The following is a 17,273-nucleotide window of genomic DNA, read 5'->3' as shown; positions in this document are numbered from 1 at the left end:
GGATCACATGCCACGGAAAATGATTACAGAGCTGCAGAGGACAGACTTTCCCAAGAGGAGCCACCAGTCCCGTGGGATTGTGTGGGCGCAGGTCCTGCTCCCGCACAGTCCCAGGGGTCTCTGCAGCAGCACTGGGAATCACTCATGGATGGTTGGATTGGGACACCGGCACTCTCTGCGCCAGCTGCATGGCATTCCAAGCTTTTCCTAGGAAAGGGAAAAAATAACGATGGAGCATTGCAAGCCCTGCACTTCCTGAGCCGTGTCGTGACTGGTATCGCGACAAGAAGCCACCAGTGGTTTATGCAGCTGCCACTGCACACTGTGCTCCCTCCCGGACCGCGCGCACGCGCCGTGGATCCGAGGGGAAGTGGAAAAGCTACGCCGGCTGTCACAGCAAAGGGTGAGCAGCCCAGGAAAGCCCCAGCAGGGCCACGGGATGGTGGCACTGCCATTACTGTCACAGAGCCACGGGTGACACCAGAGAGACCAATCCAAGCCACCCGCCAAGGCTGTGCCAGGCGATGCCGCCCCGGCACAGGAGCACCACAGCTCCGGGAAAAATCACCTCCACACCCACATCCCACACACTTTCCCATCACTCGAGCTGGTGTCGAAACCATTCCAGAAAATCATCCATGATTTAAGAATGACTCCAGGCAAACGCCCCAGTGTCCCAAATGTCTTTGCCTGTGGCACCAAACCAGCTCCCACAGCAGCGGCATGAGGAGGTTTCCTGCTCTCCCTTGTGAGGGTGTAACCAAATTTTGGCAAGATGAAGCACAGGATGGGTATCCAGCTTGGATGTGGCGGCTTTGGTGCTGCCAGTTCTCACCACAGCCAGCCTGGAAGCACCTGCACACCCTGGGATGCACTCTCCTGTGTGGAGAGAGCTGGACAGATTTGGGCTGGCAGAAGGGGCTGAACAGAGCCCGACTCCAGCAAAGCCAGACCTTGCTGAAGAGCCCCTGTGGAACCAAAACACCCCATCTCTCCAAGGAAACAGGACAAACCAGACAGGTGAGGGAGCAGAGAGGTCACCAAGAAGGACCAGCACTTCCCTCACATCCTGTTTTCCAAGAGAACCCCCCACACCCTCTCCTAGTTCAGAGGAGGCACCACCAGCATGCCCAGACATGGTGGAGCTGAGCCGCAGTAGGATCCCATCCCCTTTTCCAAAAGCCCTTTTTTGTCCCCAAAAAGCAGCAGCCATGTCACGTGGTGGCCTCTCCCTGCTGCCCAGGTTTAGCAGCAGTTTCCTCCCCACGCAGCAGCAGAAGTGGTTGGGTTGTACATCCCCCTCGCCGGGTGACGGGAGGTGACACGGGGGGTGACGGGGCCCAGCCCCCCTCCCACGAGGTCCCCGTCACCAACCAGGGACAGTCACAACCTGAGAGCTGAGAGCACAGAGCAGCAGCCAACAAGGAAGAGAAAGCACAACTTCCTCCCTTTTTCTTCTGAGCAAGAGATTCGAGCCCTGTGCAAAAGGCAGTACAGAAACTGCACATCCTGTAGGTAAAACAGTTACTCCACCAGCTCCAAACCCTTGGGAAAGGCTGCTGCCCCCTCTATCACCCTCAGCACTTGGCTCAGTGGGACACCATCCCCACCACCACTGGGATTTGGGACACACTGGACAATGCTTTTGGAACAAGAGCTTCCAGCTGGGAAGCCACGTTGGTCTGAACACGCCGGTAAATCCCTTCCTGCAGGCCACTGGGTAATTAAGGAGCTCTTCTCACAACAAGGTAACAAATAACACGTGTGGTTTGACAAATTACATTCTCGCCTTCGCTAATCGTCGCTGCCGCGCTCGGCAAGCCAGGACAGTGTCTCAGGATGTGTGGAGTCTGCAAGGAATGCTCCTACTGGAGAGAAAGGGAGCCCGAGCTCGGGGCAGGTGCAGAAAACACCTGGGAACCCGTAAAACTCCTCCCAGCCCACCAGTTTTTTGGAGAAAACCCCGTAACTGCACCGAGCAGCACCTCTGTCACAGCCCCAACTTCCACAGCTGCTCCCACACCACAGAGAAGCAAGAATTCCTTTGAAACGACACCTCAAAGCCACCACTGTGCTGCGAGAGGCAGCGTGGTGAGAACACCGAGAGCCACGGCGACCCTGCGCACCAGAACAACGGGAAGGTGTCAAAGCTGAGCGCTGCAGAGCTTTCCACCGGAAAAGTGCAGGTGGGAACAAAAGGCACAAGGATTTCGCGCAGGTGCAGCGTGTCCCTGCAGGAGCCACCACCACGACAGCCCCAGCTCCTGGGATGAGACTCCCAGGAGCTCTGCAGGAATGACACAGGATGAAAGAACAACCCCCCATCCGAGACCCATCCCGGGTGCAGAAGTTTTATTGACTGGCCCAGTTTTGGGTGTGGTGTCCTCGGATCTGCTCGGCCAGCGCTCGGCAGCGCTGCCCCAACAAGCCCAGCAGAGGTACCAGAACACACATCCTGGGCTGCTCCAGGTGAAGCTCCAGGCCCATTTCCTGCCTCCCTCGGCCCACAGGCAGGGCCAGCCCACATCTGTCCTGCAGGACATCTCAGCTGCTGAGCCCGCCCCTGGTGCCTCGTGCCAAGTCCACCAGGGAGAAGCCGTTTGGTGTGGATGAGTCACCAACCACACCGGAGACAGTCCCTCTGTGGTGTTATCCTACCCCCTTCTCCCTCTTCTCCAGAGCTCTGGCCAGGGAACACATCCTGCGGTCAAAGGCCTCACGATGGAAAATTCTGTGAAGAGATTTTTACAAAAATCATGGATTTATAAGCACTGAACCCACGTGTTGTGTCAGCACAATATGCAAAGTATTTTCTTTGTGCTTCATTAATTAACCCCAAAATGATCAAACCAGCCCTGGCAGGTGCTGAGCACCACAGTGCCAAAAACATGGAACAAGACGATCTTTAAGGTCCCTTCCAACCCAAACCATTCTGGGATTCTGGGATTCTCTGGACCCACCTTTTGCTTCCTGTGGATGTTCATGATGTGGATGTCTTCGCTGCGATACTCCTCGTCGTGCTTATCCAGGGGAATTTTTTCCAGCTCGAAGTCCATCTGAAGCAGCTGGTTGTCCAAGAACACAGAGAATGATTCCACAAAGGCCTCCACAACCATCCAAGCCATTTTTCCCACCCCGTGCAGCACATTTCACCCTTGGCTTAACCACCCCAGCACCAATTCAAAGCTACGACACCTTGTAACACTTCAGAAGAATCTACATAAAGCTTGTGCTAAAACGTTCCTGGGAGGATTTAAAAGATGTGTGGATGTGGCACTTGGGGACATGGGTTAATGGTGGCCTTGGAAGTGCTGGGAGAATGACTGGACTTGATGATCTCAGAGGACTTTTCCAACCTTAACAATTCTGTGGTTCCAAGATTTTGCTTCCCCCAATCTCTGAAGCGCTAAGCCAAACCACAGCACCTGCCTCTCTCTGTCTGCCAACCCTCTCAAGTGGAAGAGAGGGGAAAAAACAGGCTAAACCACCTCACCATGGGCTCTGGGACACGCTCAGATTAACTGGGCTGCACCTGGCAAGCCAAGGAAGGAAATAAATCACAAAAAAAGAGCAGAAAATCAGCCAGAAACACCCACACCTGTTGTTTGTTGTGGGAGTGGCACCTCAGCAGAGCCCAGCCCAGCCCTCCTCACAGCCCCACAAGAGTGAGAGGCACAGCTAATTATGAAACAGGTGCTTTTAGTAACACATACAAATCAACCTGGCATTCTCACCATTCCCCTTTTTATTGTATTATTATTATTATTATTATTATTATTATTATTATTACTACTACTACTGCACATAATGCTTTTCAACAGCCATCACAGGTGCAGAGTTAAATCTGCACTGACCATCATCCCACACCTGGGAGGGATCCAGGTGTTCCCCCTGTTTTCTTTCCTTTGCCTGCACACATGACACAGCTGGAACATTTAATTAAATCACCTCAGCAGAGGACAACAATTTTTCCAAGAGCGGCTCCATCACTCAGAAGAGAGTGTTGAGTTCCTGAGTGAAAACTCTCTGTATTTTCCCTCTGCTTTCAACGAAACAGCCTAAAAGAAAATGTGCTAAAAACCACTCACTTCAAAGTATTTCCTCTCGATTTCAGGGTTCTTCCCCATGGTTCTTTGCTCGTAGCAGCACAAGACACACGTGTCAGGGCCAGTGAGGTCCTTCAGCGTCTTCAGCAACGGCTCCAACGACTGCCCAAAAGAGGTTAAACATTTCCCACTTGGATTTCAAGTTCATTTCCCTGGTATGATACCCTCTAGCTAAAGTCTTCGCCCAAGAGAGAAATTCCCAGTTTTGCTTTGCAGGGAGTTATTTTTAGCACTTTAACTGGGACGAGAAGAACATGGGGGCAAGCTGCGAAGCAGAGGAGAAAGGGAGACTGCACAGGAGAAGAGTTTCACAGACTGACCAAGAAAACTGAACTAGAACCAAAGCCAAAACCATCCCACCCTGCTGAGCGGGCGTTTCCTTGAGGCACAACAGTATTTCCTGACGTGTTCCAAAAGTGAGAGTTTTCTCAATTATTCTTGGAATGTGGCTCAGATCCAGACCACTGCGTATGGAAACGGGACCAACATGCAGGGAGGCAATGCCAGGGAATGGTAAAACCATTGGAAGGGCACTGGGACATGGGGTTCTTCAGGTCATTTCCCTTTTCCTGCAGCTTCTCTTAGCTCTCCATGTGCATCCCACAGAACTCTAACCGAGGACATGGGTCAGACTACAACAACCACAAAGCTGAAGCATGATTTCTACTCTTGCCTTCCCAAGGGAAGCACGAGGAGAACCCAAACTGAGCAGATGTGGCACTTTTACATTTCATTTACCAATGACTTCAACAGTTCACAGTGTTTTGCTTCATACTTCATTCCAAATGTAAAAAAAAAAAAGGGAGGAATAAACATTAAATTCGGGGTTTAACATAAAGTCCCTGGTTGAAACTCAATAGGCCCTGAATCTATCAAAAATGCCTTTTTCAGTCTTGTTCTATGTGTTCCTCAAAATCACAGGGACCAAGACATACATTATTTATTTGAACACACCACATACTAAACACACTGAATCCATCCCCCCTTCCCAAGGGACCTTTCCTTAGGGGTTTTGCAAAGTCCTCTTTACCTCCTCATAGTAAATGCAATCAGCCATGAGTATATAATCGGGGGGAGGCTGAAATTCTGTTACATCTTCACCCCTAAAAAGAGCAAACAAGAAAAAAAAAAAAACAAACAACAAAAAGTGAAAACAAGCTTCAGCAACAACACATACAACTAAAGGACTGAGTATAAAATTAACTATGTTAATTAACACAGTGATGTTTTGAAGTATATTTAGCAATTTAACAAAGCCAGTACAGAATTACAGAACCACAGAACACAGAACAAACAGAAACATGGTTTGGGTTGGAAGGGACCTTAAAGATCATCCAGTCTCACCCCCTGCCACGGGCAGGGACACCTTCCACTATCCCAGGTTGCTCCAAGCCCCATCCAACCTGGCCTTGGACACTTCCAGGGATGGGGCAGCCACAGCTTCCCTGGAAAACCCGTGCCAGGGCCTCACCACCCTCACAGGGAAGAATTTTTTTCCTAGTATCTAATCTAAATCAACTCTCTTTCAATTCTAGCCCCGTTAAAGCCGAACAGAGACATTAAAGGCTCATACAAACCATTTCAGTACCTTGGCTCGGACTGCCCCTGTGACCAGGTGCTTGTTGTTCTCTATATTCACCATCAGCAACTCCTGCAGCTCCTCGAGGTCCGTGACCGTCACGTTCGCCCTGTAACACAGACACGGGGTCAGGGAGCAACACAACGGCACCGGGCCGCCAACAGCGTTTAAAAGAGGCGTTTAAAGGCACGCAAAGGCCCTGAGGGAGGTGGCGGCGCGGCTCCCCCTCACCCCAGCGTGGCTGCCATGATGCCGACGGCGCCGGTGCCCGCGCCCAGCTCCAGGACGTGGCGGCGGGCGAGGGGACAGGCGCCGGTCTCCAGGAACTTGGCGAGGACCAGCGCGGCGTCCCACACCACGGAGCCCACCCCTCCGGCCGCCCGCTGCTCCAGCCGCAGCGCCGGCCCGGCCCGCCGCTCCAGCTCCCGCACGAAGCCCGCCATGGCCGCGGCTCTGAGGCGGCGCGGCCCCTCCTCATCCTCCTCCTCCTTCCCCTGAGGGGAGGAAATGGCGGGCGGGCGGCGCGCCCTCCCCTCAGCGCGCCCGCCGGGGTGGGGGGGGGATTGCCACCGAACAAGGCATATCTCTTTAAATCACTTTATGCTCCTTTATATCAGCTCATGCAGCAGCGGCGGGGAGTCGTCGAGAGGAGATTTAAACCCGTGAAATAGATAAAGCGGTGACGGGCAGCCTCTGGAGGCGGGGAGGGGGGAGGTCCGTGTGTTAGAAAAGCAAATTATAAAGTTTAGGGGCCCGACGAGCTGCGGCGCTCGTAGAGCTGGGAGAGGAATTCGCTGTTGAGGACTCAACGCCAGGAAATGCACAAAATATTATATTAAAAAAAAATTACAAAGGACAAAGACGCGTTACAGAAATCAGAGATGCCCTGTCTAGATGTCCTAATAAAAAGACTGAAATCGTGGACTAATTAGCATGAGAAACAAGAAATCGATACCAATAAAAGATAGAGTACTAATTAGCAAGAGAACTATGTAACTTGTAGCCAATAAACACGAATTCCTTTGTTTGCTAAACTGTATTAGCAGGAAAAGGTTTTGATAGCATGCGTGTTATGTGGAGCGATCCCCATGTACCTTCAATGCTGAGTAAAGCAATGCCAACTTACTAACCTAACAAACTGGTTAGAGAGTTTATTTTCTGGTTTTCAGTGACAGCTCCATGGTCTTGGAGGCTTTCCCAACCAAAATGATTCCATGAATCCACCACCCGTGTCCCAGAGGCAACACAAACCCCCAGACCCCACTCCCTCACATTTCCTGACCAACTCCAACCCGACTCTTGCTGAGGCTGCTTTTGCTGTAAATCCTCCTCATACAACTTACGGAAAGGTTTTAATAAACCTGCAAAAGGGTTTTAAGAAACCTACAGAAAGCTTTTTAATAACCTTACAAGAAGGTTTTAATAAAGCAGCTGAACATGATGCGTTGATTGCGCGTAGGCATTTTGAAGTGCAAAGGCTTTTGATTTTTTTTTTCTCCCCCCTAGATATGTGGAAAGATTTTATTACTTTATTTCTTCACATTTCTTTTAGACCAAGGAAAAGACCTCGTGGCGATCTGGAGCTTCCTCATGAGGGGAGGCCGATCTCTTCTCTCTGTCCCAGTGACAGGACCCAAGGGAATGGCTGGAGCTGTGTCAGGGCAGGGTCAGGTCGGATTTTAGGGAAAGGTTCTTCCCCCAGAGGGTGGTTGGGCACTGAACAGGCTCCCCAGGGCAGTGGGCACAGCCCCAAGGCTGCCAGAGCTCCAGGAGGGTTTGGACAACGCTCTGAGGGACAGGGTGGAATTGTTGGGGTGTCCTGTGCAGGGCCAGGGGTTGGACTGGATGATCCTTGTGGATCCCTTCCAACTCAGAGAATTCTGTGATTCTAGAACACTCACTCCCTGCACTTCCAAGGGATTCTGCACGGTGCATTCAGACTTGTGGTGGAAAATAATTGTAAATCTGGGAAAAAAACATAATAAGAAATGGTTCCTTTTGTCCCTCCTGTTTTTTCATCTGCTTAGCAGTGCCATAGCACCCAAATTATTCCAGCTCCAGAGCAGACAAAAGTGCTGAAATTCTGGAACTCAAAATAGGATCACTGAAAACAACTACAAAGATGTTTCTTTTGCTATTAGATGCCTTTGCATTCCATCTGTTTATCTGTGCTTTTCTGAAGGAACTGCCTTTTCCCACACAAGCCAACTTCAAACCTAAACTTCACATTTTTCCCCTCCAGCATTTTTTGTTGTTGTTCTTTCTACCTATCCCTCTAATTATGAGGTAACTGAAAAGTTAATTTATTGCTCTCTTGGCATTCCTTGAACCGCGCTGGTGGGAATCTGACCGCGTTTGACCACTTCCATGGCCTTGTTATGTTTTCCTATGGGATATTGCAAATGGTTCTGGCATAAGCACTTTTACAGGAAGGCAAAAAGCTGACACCTATATATTCTAAAATTTGGGGGAGATTTTTTTCCTCTTCCACAACACACATAAGTCTTAAAAAAACATTTTTCTCATTCTTTAGCAGTAGCTGCTGGTGACGAATTCAAAAGAGATAATGCAAAGAACTAGGTAACAAATTTTACTTTGTCGAGGCATCATCTGTTTCCTACCTGCACTCCCAGTTCATGCATCTCAAATTTGGGACTTCTTGAACTTTATTTTTTCAAAATGAAGCAGCTCTCCTATAAAAAGTTGCATTGAATAGATGCCCTCTTTTCTTCCTCAGGAAAGGAACACGAAGGGGACAGGCAGTTGGAGAAGACTGTCCAAGAGATAAGATGGCAAAATGCATCTTCCCAGGAGAAAATGGTGGGATTCTTGGGGTGGTCCTGTGCAGGGCCAGGATTTGGACTCGATGATCCTGGTGGGTCCCTTCTAACTCAGGATGTTGCTAATTAACATCCCTCCCCAGACACATCTCCTCTCCTTTTCCAGAGGGAACGGCCAAGACGGTGGGAGCAATATAGGCAGGATAATGAGAACCTGGAGTGTGACTTGGAAGCCTGGGATGGGCCCAGCTGCCAAAGACTGAAGGACAGCCAAAGCTGAGACCAGCAGCATGGAAAGCTAGGCATTTTGTATTGTCCAAAATGCAATTCCCAACCTTGTCCTTACAAGGAACACGCACCGCTCAAGCTCTTAAAAATTAAGACTGGGGTGATTTATTAATCTTGTTAAGAACTCTGATACAAAGCACAGTAAAAGGCCACAGACCAGTAAATAAAATGTGGCTTCTGAAGGCCACTTTATAAATGCTGCTACAGTACTACCAGTAAAACAGACTCACTCTCACACCAGTTCAAACACGGCGTTCGACTGGCAAAGAAAAGTTCCATTCACTTATCAGTTCAAAAAGTTTAATAAAGCTTTTAAGTGTTTGCTGGTTTAAATGCTACCAATTTCCAAAATGGATTCACGGTTAAGTGAAGTGTAGGTCTACAGAAAAGTTGTTAGGTTTGGAAGGCAAGACTGTTCCCAAGCCAGAGGAAACGCTTCTGGCTGGATACGATCACAGGAGTAGCAACTGTATTATAGGCCTCAAAGTCAACTTCAATTTATACAGGTGATTAGAATATATGTAAATATACAATATAAACAATTGTACAGACACAGGCATAGTTTTGTTCTCCACAACAGTAGATAAATTCTTTAGCTTAAGACACCTTCGCCTACCAAAATAAAAAGGCACATCTGAACAGGATGTACTTGGGATCCTTCCCAATATCCCAGAGGGGTACTCCTTGTTCATCCTTTCTCCAAATAACCAAGGCCAACTGAATATTTTGGTATTTAGATTTCAACCTAGTTTTTGTCTTCAGCAGCAAATCAATGGCGATTAAGACACGGCATGAAAATATCCCAGAACAGGAGCTGTCACTCAGGAACCTCCAGGGCTTAGCCAGAGGTTTCAAATCAGTGACACTTTATATCCTCGCGTTGTTGAGCGTCCCATGGTTGGGTTTTTTAACTAAAAAAAAAGGCCACTGGTGCTCAAATTTTTTTGAAAAAAATTCCACAGACGCACCTTTTTTTTTTTTTGGCTCAGTGCAATTCAGTGATGTCAGTTTAAAATTCGTTTAGTGTATCTTACAGTGCAAAAGGTCTATTTTTGTGTCCTGGCAGAACTGTCGGCACTGAGGATGTGAACCAAGGCAATGCTGCTGCTCACCTGAGGGTAATGCTGCCCAACCACACAGGCTGGAGTGTGTGTGTGATCTGAATTTTTTCCAATTTAAACCTTTTTTTTTTTTTTGATCAGCAGCACTTTAAGAGCATAATTTGTGAAAATACTAAAATACACCGCCTTTTTTTGTTCTTTTTGAATAAATTAAAAAAAAAAAAAAAAAAAAAGAAAAGAGGAAACTTTACAAATACTATTCCAGTGTCAATGACTACTATGGCAAAGGTCATTGAGGAGTTTCTGCATTTTCTAGCAAAGACAGTCTGTGCAAAGGAGGGTGGGAGAGCTCCCTTTTGTAAGTCTTTGGTGGCAGTTTTGGTAGCTGAGGGCTGGAGTTGTGCCGGGGCGGGACGGGGGGCACGGGCGGGTGCACCAGGTTGTTGTGACTCGCGCTGGTCACGCAGCAGCGGCGCAGGACCCGGGGAGAGGGGGTGCTGGGAGGGGTGCCCGGGGAGCTGGGGCCCGTGCCAGCCTCCCGCAGCCACTCGGGATCCCTGTGGAAGCGTCCCAGCGGCGGCGGCTGCAGGCTCAGCGGGCAGTTGATGAAGTGCTCGGGGGGCCGGAGCGGCACCGGCGGGGGAGTGTCGGGAAGAGGGTCCCGGGGGGGTGGAGGAGGAGGGCTGTGCAGAGGCTGGTCCAGGGGGTTGGTGTAAGCAGGAGCACGAGGCTGGATCTTTGGAGGCGGCGGCTGCCGGGGTGGGATTGCTGGAGGGTCGTCGTCCGACTTTAAGTTTCCCTGCAGCGGAAAAGGCATTGTGAGAAATGGAGATCAAGGAATCATGGAACAGTTTGGGTTGGAAAGGATCTTGAAGGTCATCTAGTTCCACTCCCCTGCCATGGGCAGGGACACCTTCCACTAGACCAGGTTGCCTCAAGCGCCATCCAGTGTGTCCTTGGACACTTCCAGGGATCCAGGGGCAGCCACAGCTTCTCTGGGCAACCTGTGCCAGGGCCTCCCCACCCTCTCAGCCAAAACTTCCTTCCCCATATCCCATCTAATCCTGCTCTTGGCAGCTTAAGGCCATTCCCCCTTGTCCAAGTGTTTAAAGAGCAAATCTGACAGATGCAGAATTCTCCTGATCTCTGCTACTGGTGCTGTCAGAAACAGGACAGCCCTTGATCCAAACAGGACAACTGAAATTCTTACAGAGTTTGGACACTGGGAACATAAAACTTGGAAAGGGCAACTGGAGCTCTGCATCTCAAAGTCTTTTAGATTGACAGAATCCCATCAGCTCGATGGCTGGACTCAACAGTCTTCAAGGTCTTTTCCAACCTAAATCATTCTGTGTGATCCTTGATTTATCATCCAAGTTATTCAACCTAGGACAGAAATACCTTAGCATTAGAAGCATCCTGATCCATCTTTTTTCGTGGAGGAAGCGGAGGAGGGTTCTGAGGCTCATCACTCAGTTTGGGAAAGCTCCCCCAGGAGCTGAAGAAAGTCTCTGGAGAGGGAAAAGCAGATCTTTTACTGCTTGTGCAATGTCTGAGGAACATATTCTGGAATATTAAGCCAAACTCGAAGCAACTCAGACAAGCAGATCTTTGTGCTGCACAGCAACACGAACCAGTAACTTCAGCAGCATGAAGTTCTTTAATTCATTGCTTTAATCAGATCTAGGTCTCTCAAAGTGTTCTCCTATTTCCAGTATCAAAGATATCCATCAACAATCAGCAGGCAATGCTGAAGGACAGGAAAATAAATCAAGTGAACTCCAAGTGAGTTTTTACAGAGGGGAAAAAATATCCTCAAATTAAGAAATAGCACAAGCCCCCAACCTGTACTGGTGACTTTTGTCCCACCTTTGTTATTTCTCTCAGAAATGCCCAGAGCTGTGTGCCAATCCATCAGGCACCTGTGCTCTCCAGTTGGAAATTTTAATCGCATTATGAAAAAAACCAGATGTGGAATAAGCAAAAAGAGCAGCTGAAAACACGGGTGAATGCAGGATATCCCTCACAGGTGTGGTACAAAAGGAGCTGCTTCTTGCCCAGCAACAGAGCAGTTGTTTTCACTAAGTGGAATTAGGAAATTATCAAGTTGCTTCATTTGCAGCATTAGACAAACAGAACAATCATCGAGGACATCCAAAATAGAAGCAAAATCACGCAAGAGCCCGGAGATAAAAAACCTAAACCCCACCAAAACTAAACCAGGCAGTTTCCAGACTTTACATTCCTCACTGGACATCTGACCTACAAAGAACCCCACTGAATGCAGCCCACATTTTCATCCCAGATTTCAGATTTTCATTCCCATTCATCTCTCCTGAACCCAGGAGAGGCAGAGTTAAATATTTAACAGAGCTCCACTACTCACTCGACTGAGGCAAACTCACGGGAGCGAAGATGCTGTTGTTACCTGTGGGGGGGGAAAAAAATGGATTAAAGACCTTCCAGACAGAACATCTGCACGTAAAGAATGCTTCAGTGACCTCAGAGATCACGAAAATCTCCAAGTTTATCTCCTGCCAAAGTGAATTAAAATTCCCCGCGTAAAACATTCCCGAACTACCGATTTTAAGTTACGGTGGGAATTAACTTCACTAGTCTAAATTTTGCAACTTTTTTGTTTTAGAGGAAAAAATCTGGGGAGCCTGAGGGACAGTAACAACGATTCTTAGAAGGTATTTACCGTAAGAACTGTTGAGATCTATGTCTGAGAACACACTGAACTCTGAAGTCGCCGACACCGGTGGCGTAGACGGGGTGTTGGGAGAGGTGGGTGCCGAAACTGTGGACTCATGTTCCGCCTCAGTGATCCTACTGAAGCTTATCTTGCTGGGCTCCTTTTCGAGTGGCAGTGGATGACACCTCAAGGTGCCAGAGGTGGAGCAGTGCCTGCCCGTGTTGGGCCTTATCCCGGGGGATTTCAGGGGGTACGTTGTTTTCCTAGGCTGCAGACAGTGAAGCTGGTTAGCACTGCTGACATTCCAGACAGCAACATTTCCAAGGCTCTGGGAGATATTTTAAACAGTATTTATCAAATGCACCTTAAGGAGCTGTACAGGGACAACTGTTGTGAGGTACAGTGTTATTTATACAGCAGGAGTTTACTGGGATGTTACGGGTGCAACTTAATAAATCTTTTTTTCCCAGCTTAATGTTAGGGGTTTTTTCCACAACTATAAAGACTGAAGAGTCCAGTTTCTGATGCCAAGCAGGACAAAACGCAGGGAAAAGCAAGTCACAACCTTGGGAAAGAGAAAGTTACTTCAAGCCACAGAGCAGCAGCACAGACACACTCTGTGCTTATCCACAGATCACCAGGATCCTACACACATCCAGGATCAAGGACACACCTGGACACATGTTGTCCACATCCTCTGGGTTAGTCAGGACAAAATTCCTACACCCAGGTCACTGGGTGGACAAAACCAGCCTTGTTAGGCTCAGGTGTAACAGCCCAGATCAAAGCTGAGCCTTATGCTCCCACCCTGCAGGGGTGTCCAAATTACAGCACCCAGAACTGGACTTTCCTGAAATTCCAATAAGATTCTCTCTTTGGAAATGGTGAGCTGTAAAAAAATTCCTGCCCAGCTGACAGACTGGCAGGGGGGACTCCTATTTTTAGAAAATCTTTCACAGAAGTTACTGTAACAGCATTTTTGCAACAGCAATTTCTGGCGTTTCCTTGCCATATTTATAATATCCTCTCGCTCATTCCTCCAACAAGAGATTTCAAAACTGATTTACAGCTCTCCCAAAAATCAGAGATGTCTCCAGCTCCTCAGGCAATTACAACATATAAAAAACAAGTGCTCTAGACCACGATCTTCCTGCTTAAAAAAGAACCCTGGGCTCCAGTAGCTGGTTTTTTTTTAAACCCCCAAATTGCTACTCCTTTGAATTGAACTGTATTTTCTTCAGTAAGAAGGTTGCACCTGGCCAAGTTGTGCAAATTTTGCACCACCACCAAATATTTCGACAAAAGAAAAACAGAAATTACCTTCTATTTAAAGAAAACTGAACACATTATGTGTAAAAGTCTTATTTCAATTAGTATTAATATAAGACTTCTCGATATTGTGAAATGAGAAATGTTGCTCCATGTTTTATCATATGACTATATGGTAAGACATACAAATATAACAGCAATATTTCAGGTTCTGGGGGAAAAAAATGCTAATTTTAAAATAAGCCAAAGGTTGTATGTTTTAATAGAGACAAGCATCAGGAATAGAAGTATTTGTAAATCAAGTTTAGCTGGAAAATCATCTCATGATAAGGAATTCTGAAGGAAATACATACGACTTATTGAGTCAACCATGCATTGTGACCAGTGGATTTTAGCTATTTAATTTTAATTAAATAATCCAGGAGTTGGACTTGATGATCCTTGTGGGTCCCTTCCCTCTCGGGGTATTGTGTGATTCCATGAATTTTCAGGAAGACACTTACAAATCGAGGTGGCTGCTTGCAGTTCCGAGGTTCAATCTCTAAGGACTTGTTGAACAGATAATCTGTAAACTCTTTTTCTGGGATCTTCCCCATGGGATTGAGATTTTCAAAGAATTTCTAAATGAAACAAGCACCAATAAGATTTAAAAAATAAGGATACGCACAAAATTTTAATTAAATACTTTGTAACTCACTGGTTTAAAATCTACTTTTTCACCACTTTTGGGTAGTTCTTAGTGGGGGTGCTTTGTTTTCCACCAGCCACTGTTCCCCCCTCTTCTAATGGTCACAATTCATGCAAAATTAGGTCCAGTACTAGAAGATTATTTGGCACTTTTTGTGGTGTACCTTTTTTCCCCCCTCTCCAATCCCCAAACAGGTATTTAATGGTTGATTACCCGAATTTCTGGCTCTATCCGTAAACAATAAGGCTGGTTTTGATACTGCTGAATTTCTCCTGTAATTTCAGCCACTTTTCTCCTCTTGCTGAAGTTAATTAATTCTTTCCCTTGTCTTTTAAGGAAGTCAGGATTCCCTTCTTCTGTCTTCAGGATATTTGTCAGGTATATTCCTGATAAAAACAGAAGGGAGTTTTTAACTACACACCTGCAGCAAAGTCAAGTTTGGACTGACACCACAAAATATTGGTGTGACTCACCAAAGAAAGGCACACAGGGTGGGTTGATTGACTTGAGCTTAGCTAAATACTTCTTAAAATGATCTTGGCTTAATTCTACTGCCTCATCCAAGACTCTTTTCTTCCTTTCCTGTAGTGCCTAAGTTGCCAAAGGAAAAAAAATAGGGATGGAAATCTTCTCAACGCCATGATCAGCACATACAAGGCAATTCCCTGGCTGTCTCAGCAAAACTTGGGAGCTGAAATTCAGATCTGAAAGCACCTCTTGTATCAAATATTTGCTCTGGATTACAGCACTCCCAGCCCAACAGTTCAGTCATGTGAATCCTGAGACTACTATAAACAGAAGATTATTTTGTCTATCAGTGAACAAGCAAAATCCCGGTCTTTTAATAAAAATTACACAGTTGATTTTAACTTAAAATGCTGCCTTTCAAAGACACACAAAACTCAAAAGATTTTATTTTTATTCTTCTTTTTCCATTTTACTGAAGGGAGGCTTTGCTGACGACATTTCACACTTGTTTTCCTCCATGAAACCATGGATTTCCCTTCACAACTGTGTGTGGATACAGGCCTGGATGCTGATTTAATTTCTTTTTCCGTGCCCAAACCTTACCTCAAAGGTGTGATCCAGCCTGTACACTGACACAGAGTTCATGGCACTGACAATCTCCAGAACACCGTTGAAGTTGTTCAGATCCTGAAAAACCTGCAGGATTTCTATGATCCTGCTCAGCACAGCCACTCTCTCCTCGAAGTTCTCCGTCTCCACGATGCACCTGATCAAAAAACGGAATCTGAGAAACACTGAGAGATAAAACCTGACATTTTGCAAGCTACTAAATCAATTTTTTTTCCAAGAAAAACCACCCAGCATGCAGATTTTGGCTCTCCCTCCAGAATCTCTCAAGTACAAATTTAGGTAATTACATCTTACATATGTTCCGAGTTGGAAAGCCAAGAGAGGGTTTTGGCAGGGCCTGTAAAATAAAACAGCAAACCCCAAGCAAGTCCCAGGGTAAAAGTGGTTAATGGCATTCCACTGCCAGCCCTGTACTTACTTCTCAAACCAAAGAGTGAGATTTGTGGTGTGACGAATCATTTTCAGGAGATTTGGGGAGTTAATTTCCTTATCTTCCTTAGTCCACACGCTGCCAACGAGTTCAGAAGGCTGCACTGCCCTGGGAGTGACAAAACACAACACGCAGAATGCTCACTACAAACAATAATTGTCATTTCTGTGCTTGCATTAAAAGATTATTTCTTCCCTTAATCACGACCTGGTATTTTCACAAATCCAATCTGCTGCAAAACAGTACTTGAAACAACTTTTTGAGGAGTACTCGAGCACAGAGGGAAACCCATTTTTATCTTAATTGAAATCGGGTGGGTTTGAATAAGCATTTTCAGATAAGAAAACTGCAAAAGGGGCCAGTTTAATTTTCTGAAAGGGCAGGAAAGCAACTTAAGAAGAGCTACAAATTGAAAACGGGAAGCTGAAGCACTTGGAGCAACCTGCTGGAAAAGTGGCTTGTTTTAGCAGAAAACCTGCTGTCATCGAAACAGGAAAGGATGCTTCACTTTGGAGTTCTAAGACCCGTGGATTGTCCTCCTTGCACTTATTTATGTTGTCTGATATGAGATAAAACCCTTTTTTTTTTTTATTCCCGTGTATATTTTGACATTGAACAGATGGCAAGGAAATCACTTCCCGTGAACTCTGGGAGTCACGGGGGGATGTCGTATTTTTGACCGATTCTGCGAACTCTTTCTTGCTCGAAATAAGCTAAAAAAGAATCTAAAAAAGGGTGTGTTTGAGCTCAGCCCCACCTGTACAGGTCAGACTCGAGCAGGGTGAGCTGCCGAGCGATTTCTATGGGGTGCAGGGTCATGAGGTCCAGGCTCTCGCTGTGCCCCACGCGCCAGAGGTGCCACTCGATGGGGGGGGGAGGGCTCTCGAAGGTGATGTTGTGGCTGATCCCATTGGCCTGGGCTTTCTTCCTCCTGATGATCTTAGCAATGGATTCCACCCACTTCTTCATGGATTTGCCTGTAAAGCAGAAACCATTTGGAAAAAAAAATAAAAATCAAACCAACCCACACCTTTTTTAATACCGTCTTAGATTTTAAACTGATAGAGGGCAGGGTTGGGTGGGATACTGGGAAGGAATTCCTGGTTGTGAGGGTGGTGAGGCCCTGGCACAGGTTGCCCAGAGAAGCTGTGGCTGCCCCTGGATCCCTGAAGTGTCCAAGGCCAGGCTGGAGCAACCTGGGCTAGTGGAAGGTGTCCCTGCCCATGGCAGGGGGTTGAAACAACATGGTCCTTAAGGTCCCTTCCAACCCAAACCATTC

The 17,273-nt window shown here is 47.1% G+C and overlaps 3 protein-coding genes across 3 annotated transcripts in view; all 3 read right to left on the bottom strand.

Moving 5' to 3' along the window:
• LOC116788859 (maestro heat-like repeat-containing protein family member 6) overlaps positions 1-17,273 on the bottom strand; it is a 946,858-nt gene that overhangs the window by 61,686 nt on the left and 867,899 nt on the right. The window lies entirely within an intron of this gene.
• On the bottom strand, positions 2,328-8,327 carry VCPKMT (valosin containing protein lysine methyltransferase). The gene is made up of 7 exons (XM_032690159.1): positions 8,307-8,327; positions 5,917-6,269; positions 5,684-5,794; positions 5,137-5,209; positions 4,089-4,208; positions 2,961-3,065; positions 2,328-2,731 (listed from the first exon to the last, which is right to left on the bottom strand). The coding sequence occupies exons 1-7, from the start codon at positions 8,325-8,327 to the stop codon at positions 2,717-2,719; spliced, it is 798 nt and encodes a 265-aa protein (XP_032546050.1). The 3' UTR covers positions 2,328-2,716.
• Positions 9,037-17,273, bottom strand: part of SOS2 (SOS Ras/Rho guanine nucleotide exchange factor 2) — a 42,430-nt gene continuing 34,193 nt past the window's right edge. The window contains exons 14-23 of the mRNA XM_032692035.1: positions 16,752-16,971; positions 15,983-16,102; positions 15,538-15,700; positions 14,940-15,057; positions 14,680-14,852; positions 14,282-14,398; positions 12,516-12,777; positions 12,201-12,242; positions 11,216-11,325; positions 9,037-10,613 (exon numbers count right to left, since the gene is read on the bottom strand). Coding sequence (XP_032547926.1) covers positions 10,104-10,613; positions 11,216-11,325; positions 12,201-12,242; positions 12,516-12,777; positions 14,282-14,398; positions 14,680-14,852; positions 14,940-15,057; positions 15,538-15,700; positions 15,983-16,102; positions 16,752-16,971 — 1,835 coding nt within the window. The 3' untranslated portion in view covers positions 9,037-10,103. The remainder of the gene's footprint in view (positions 10,614-11,215; positions 11,326-12,200; positions 12,243-12,515; positions 12,778-14,281; positions 14,399-14,679; positions 14,853-14,939; positions 15,058-15,537; positions 15,701-15,982; positions 16,103-16,751; positions 16,972-17,273) is intronic.

The sequence above is a fragment of the Chiroxiphia lanceolata genome, chromosome 6, assembly GCF_009829145.1.
Source record: "Chiroxiphia lanceolata isolate bChiLan1 chromosome 6, bChiLan1.pri, whole genome shotgun sequence".
NCBI classification, from domain to species: domain Eukaryota; kingdom Metazoa; phylum Chordata; class Aves; order Passeriformes; family Pipridae; genus Chiroxiphia; species Chiroxiphia lanceolata.
Note: the sequence above shows the minus strand (reverse complement) of the source record. Positions and strands in the feature narration are given on the sequence as shown.

Coding starts and splice junctions, on each gene's coding strand:
- VCPKMT (XM_032690159.1), bottom strand. CDS start 8,327: ATGCATGAACTGGGAGTGCAG. Junction 5,210..5,683: donor CGAGCCAAGGTACTGAAATG/GTTTGTATGAGC, acceptor TGCTCTTTTTAG/GGGTGAAGATGTAACAGAAT. Junction 4,209..5,136: donor ATTGCATTTACTATGAGGAG/GTAAAGAGGACT, acceptor TCTTTTGGGCAG/TCGTTGGAGCCGTTGCTGAA.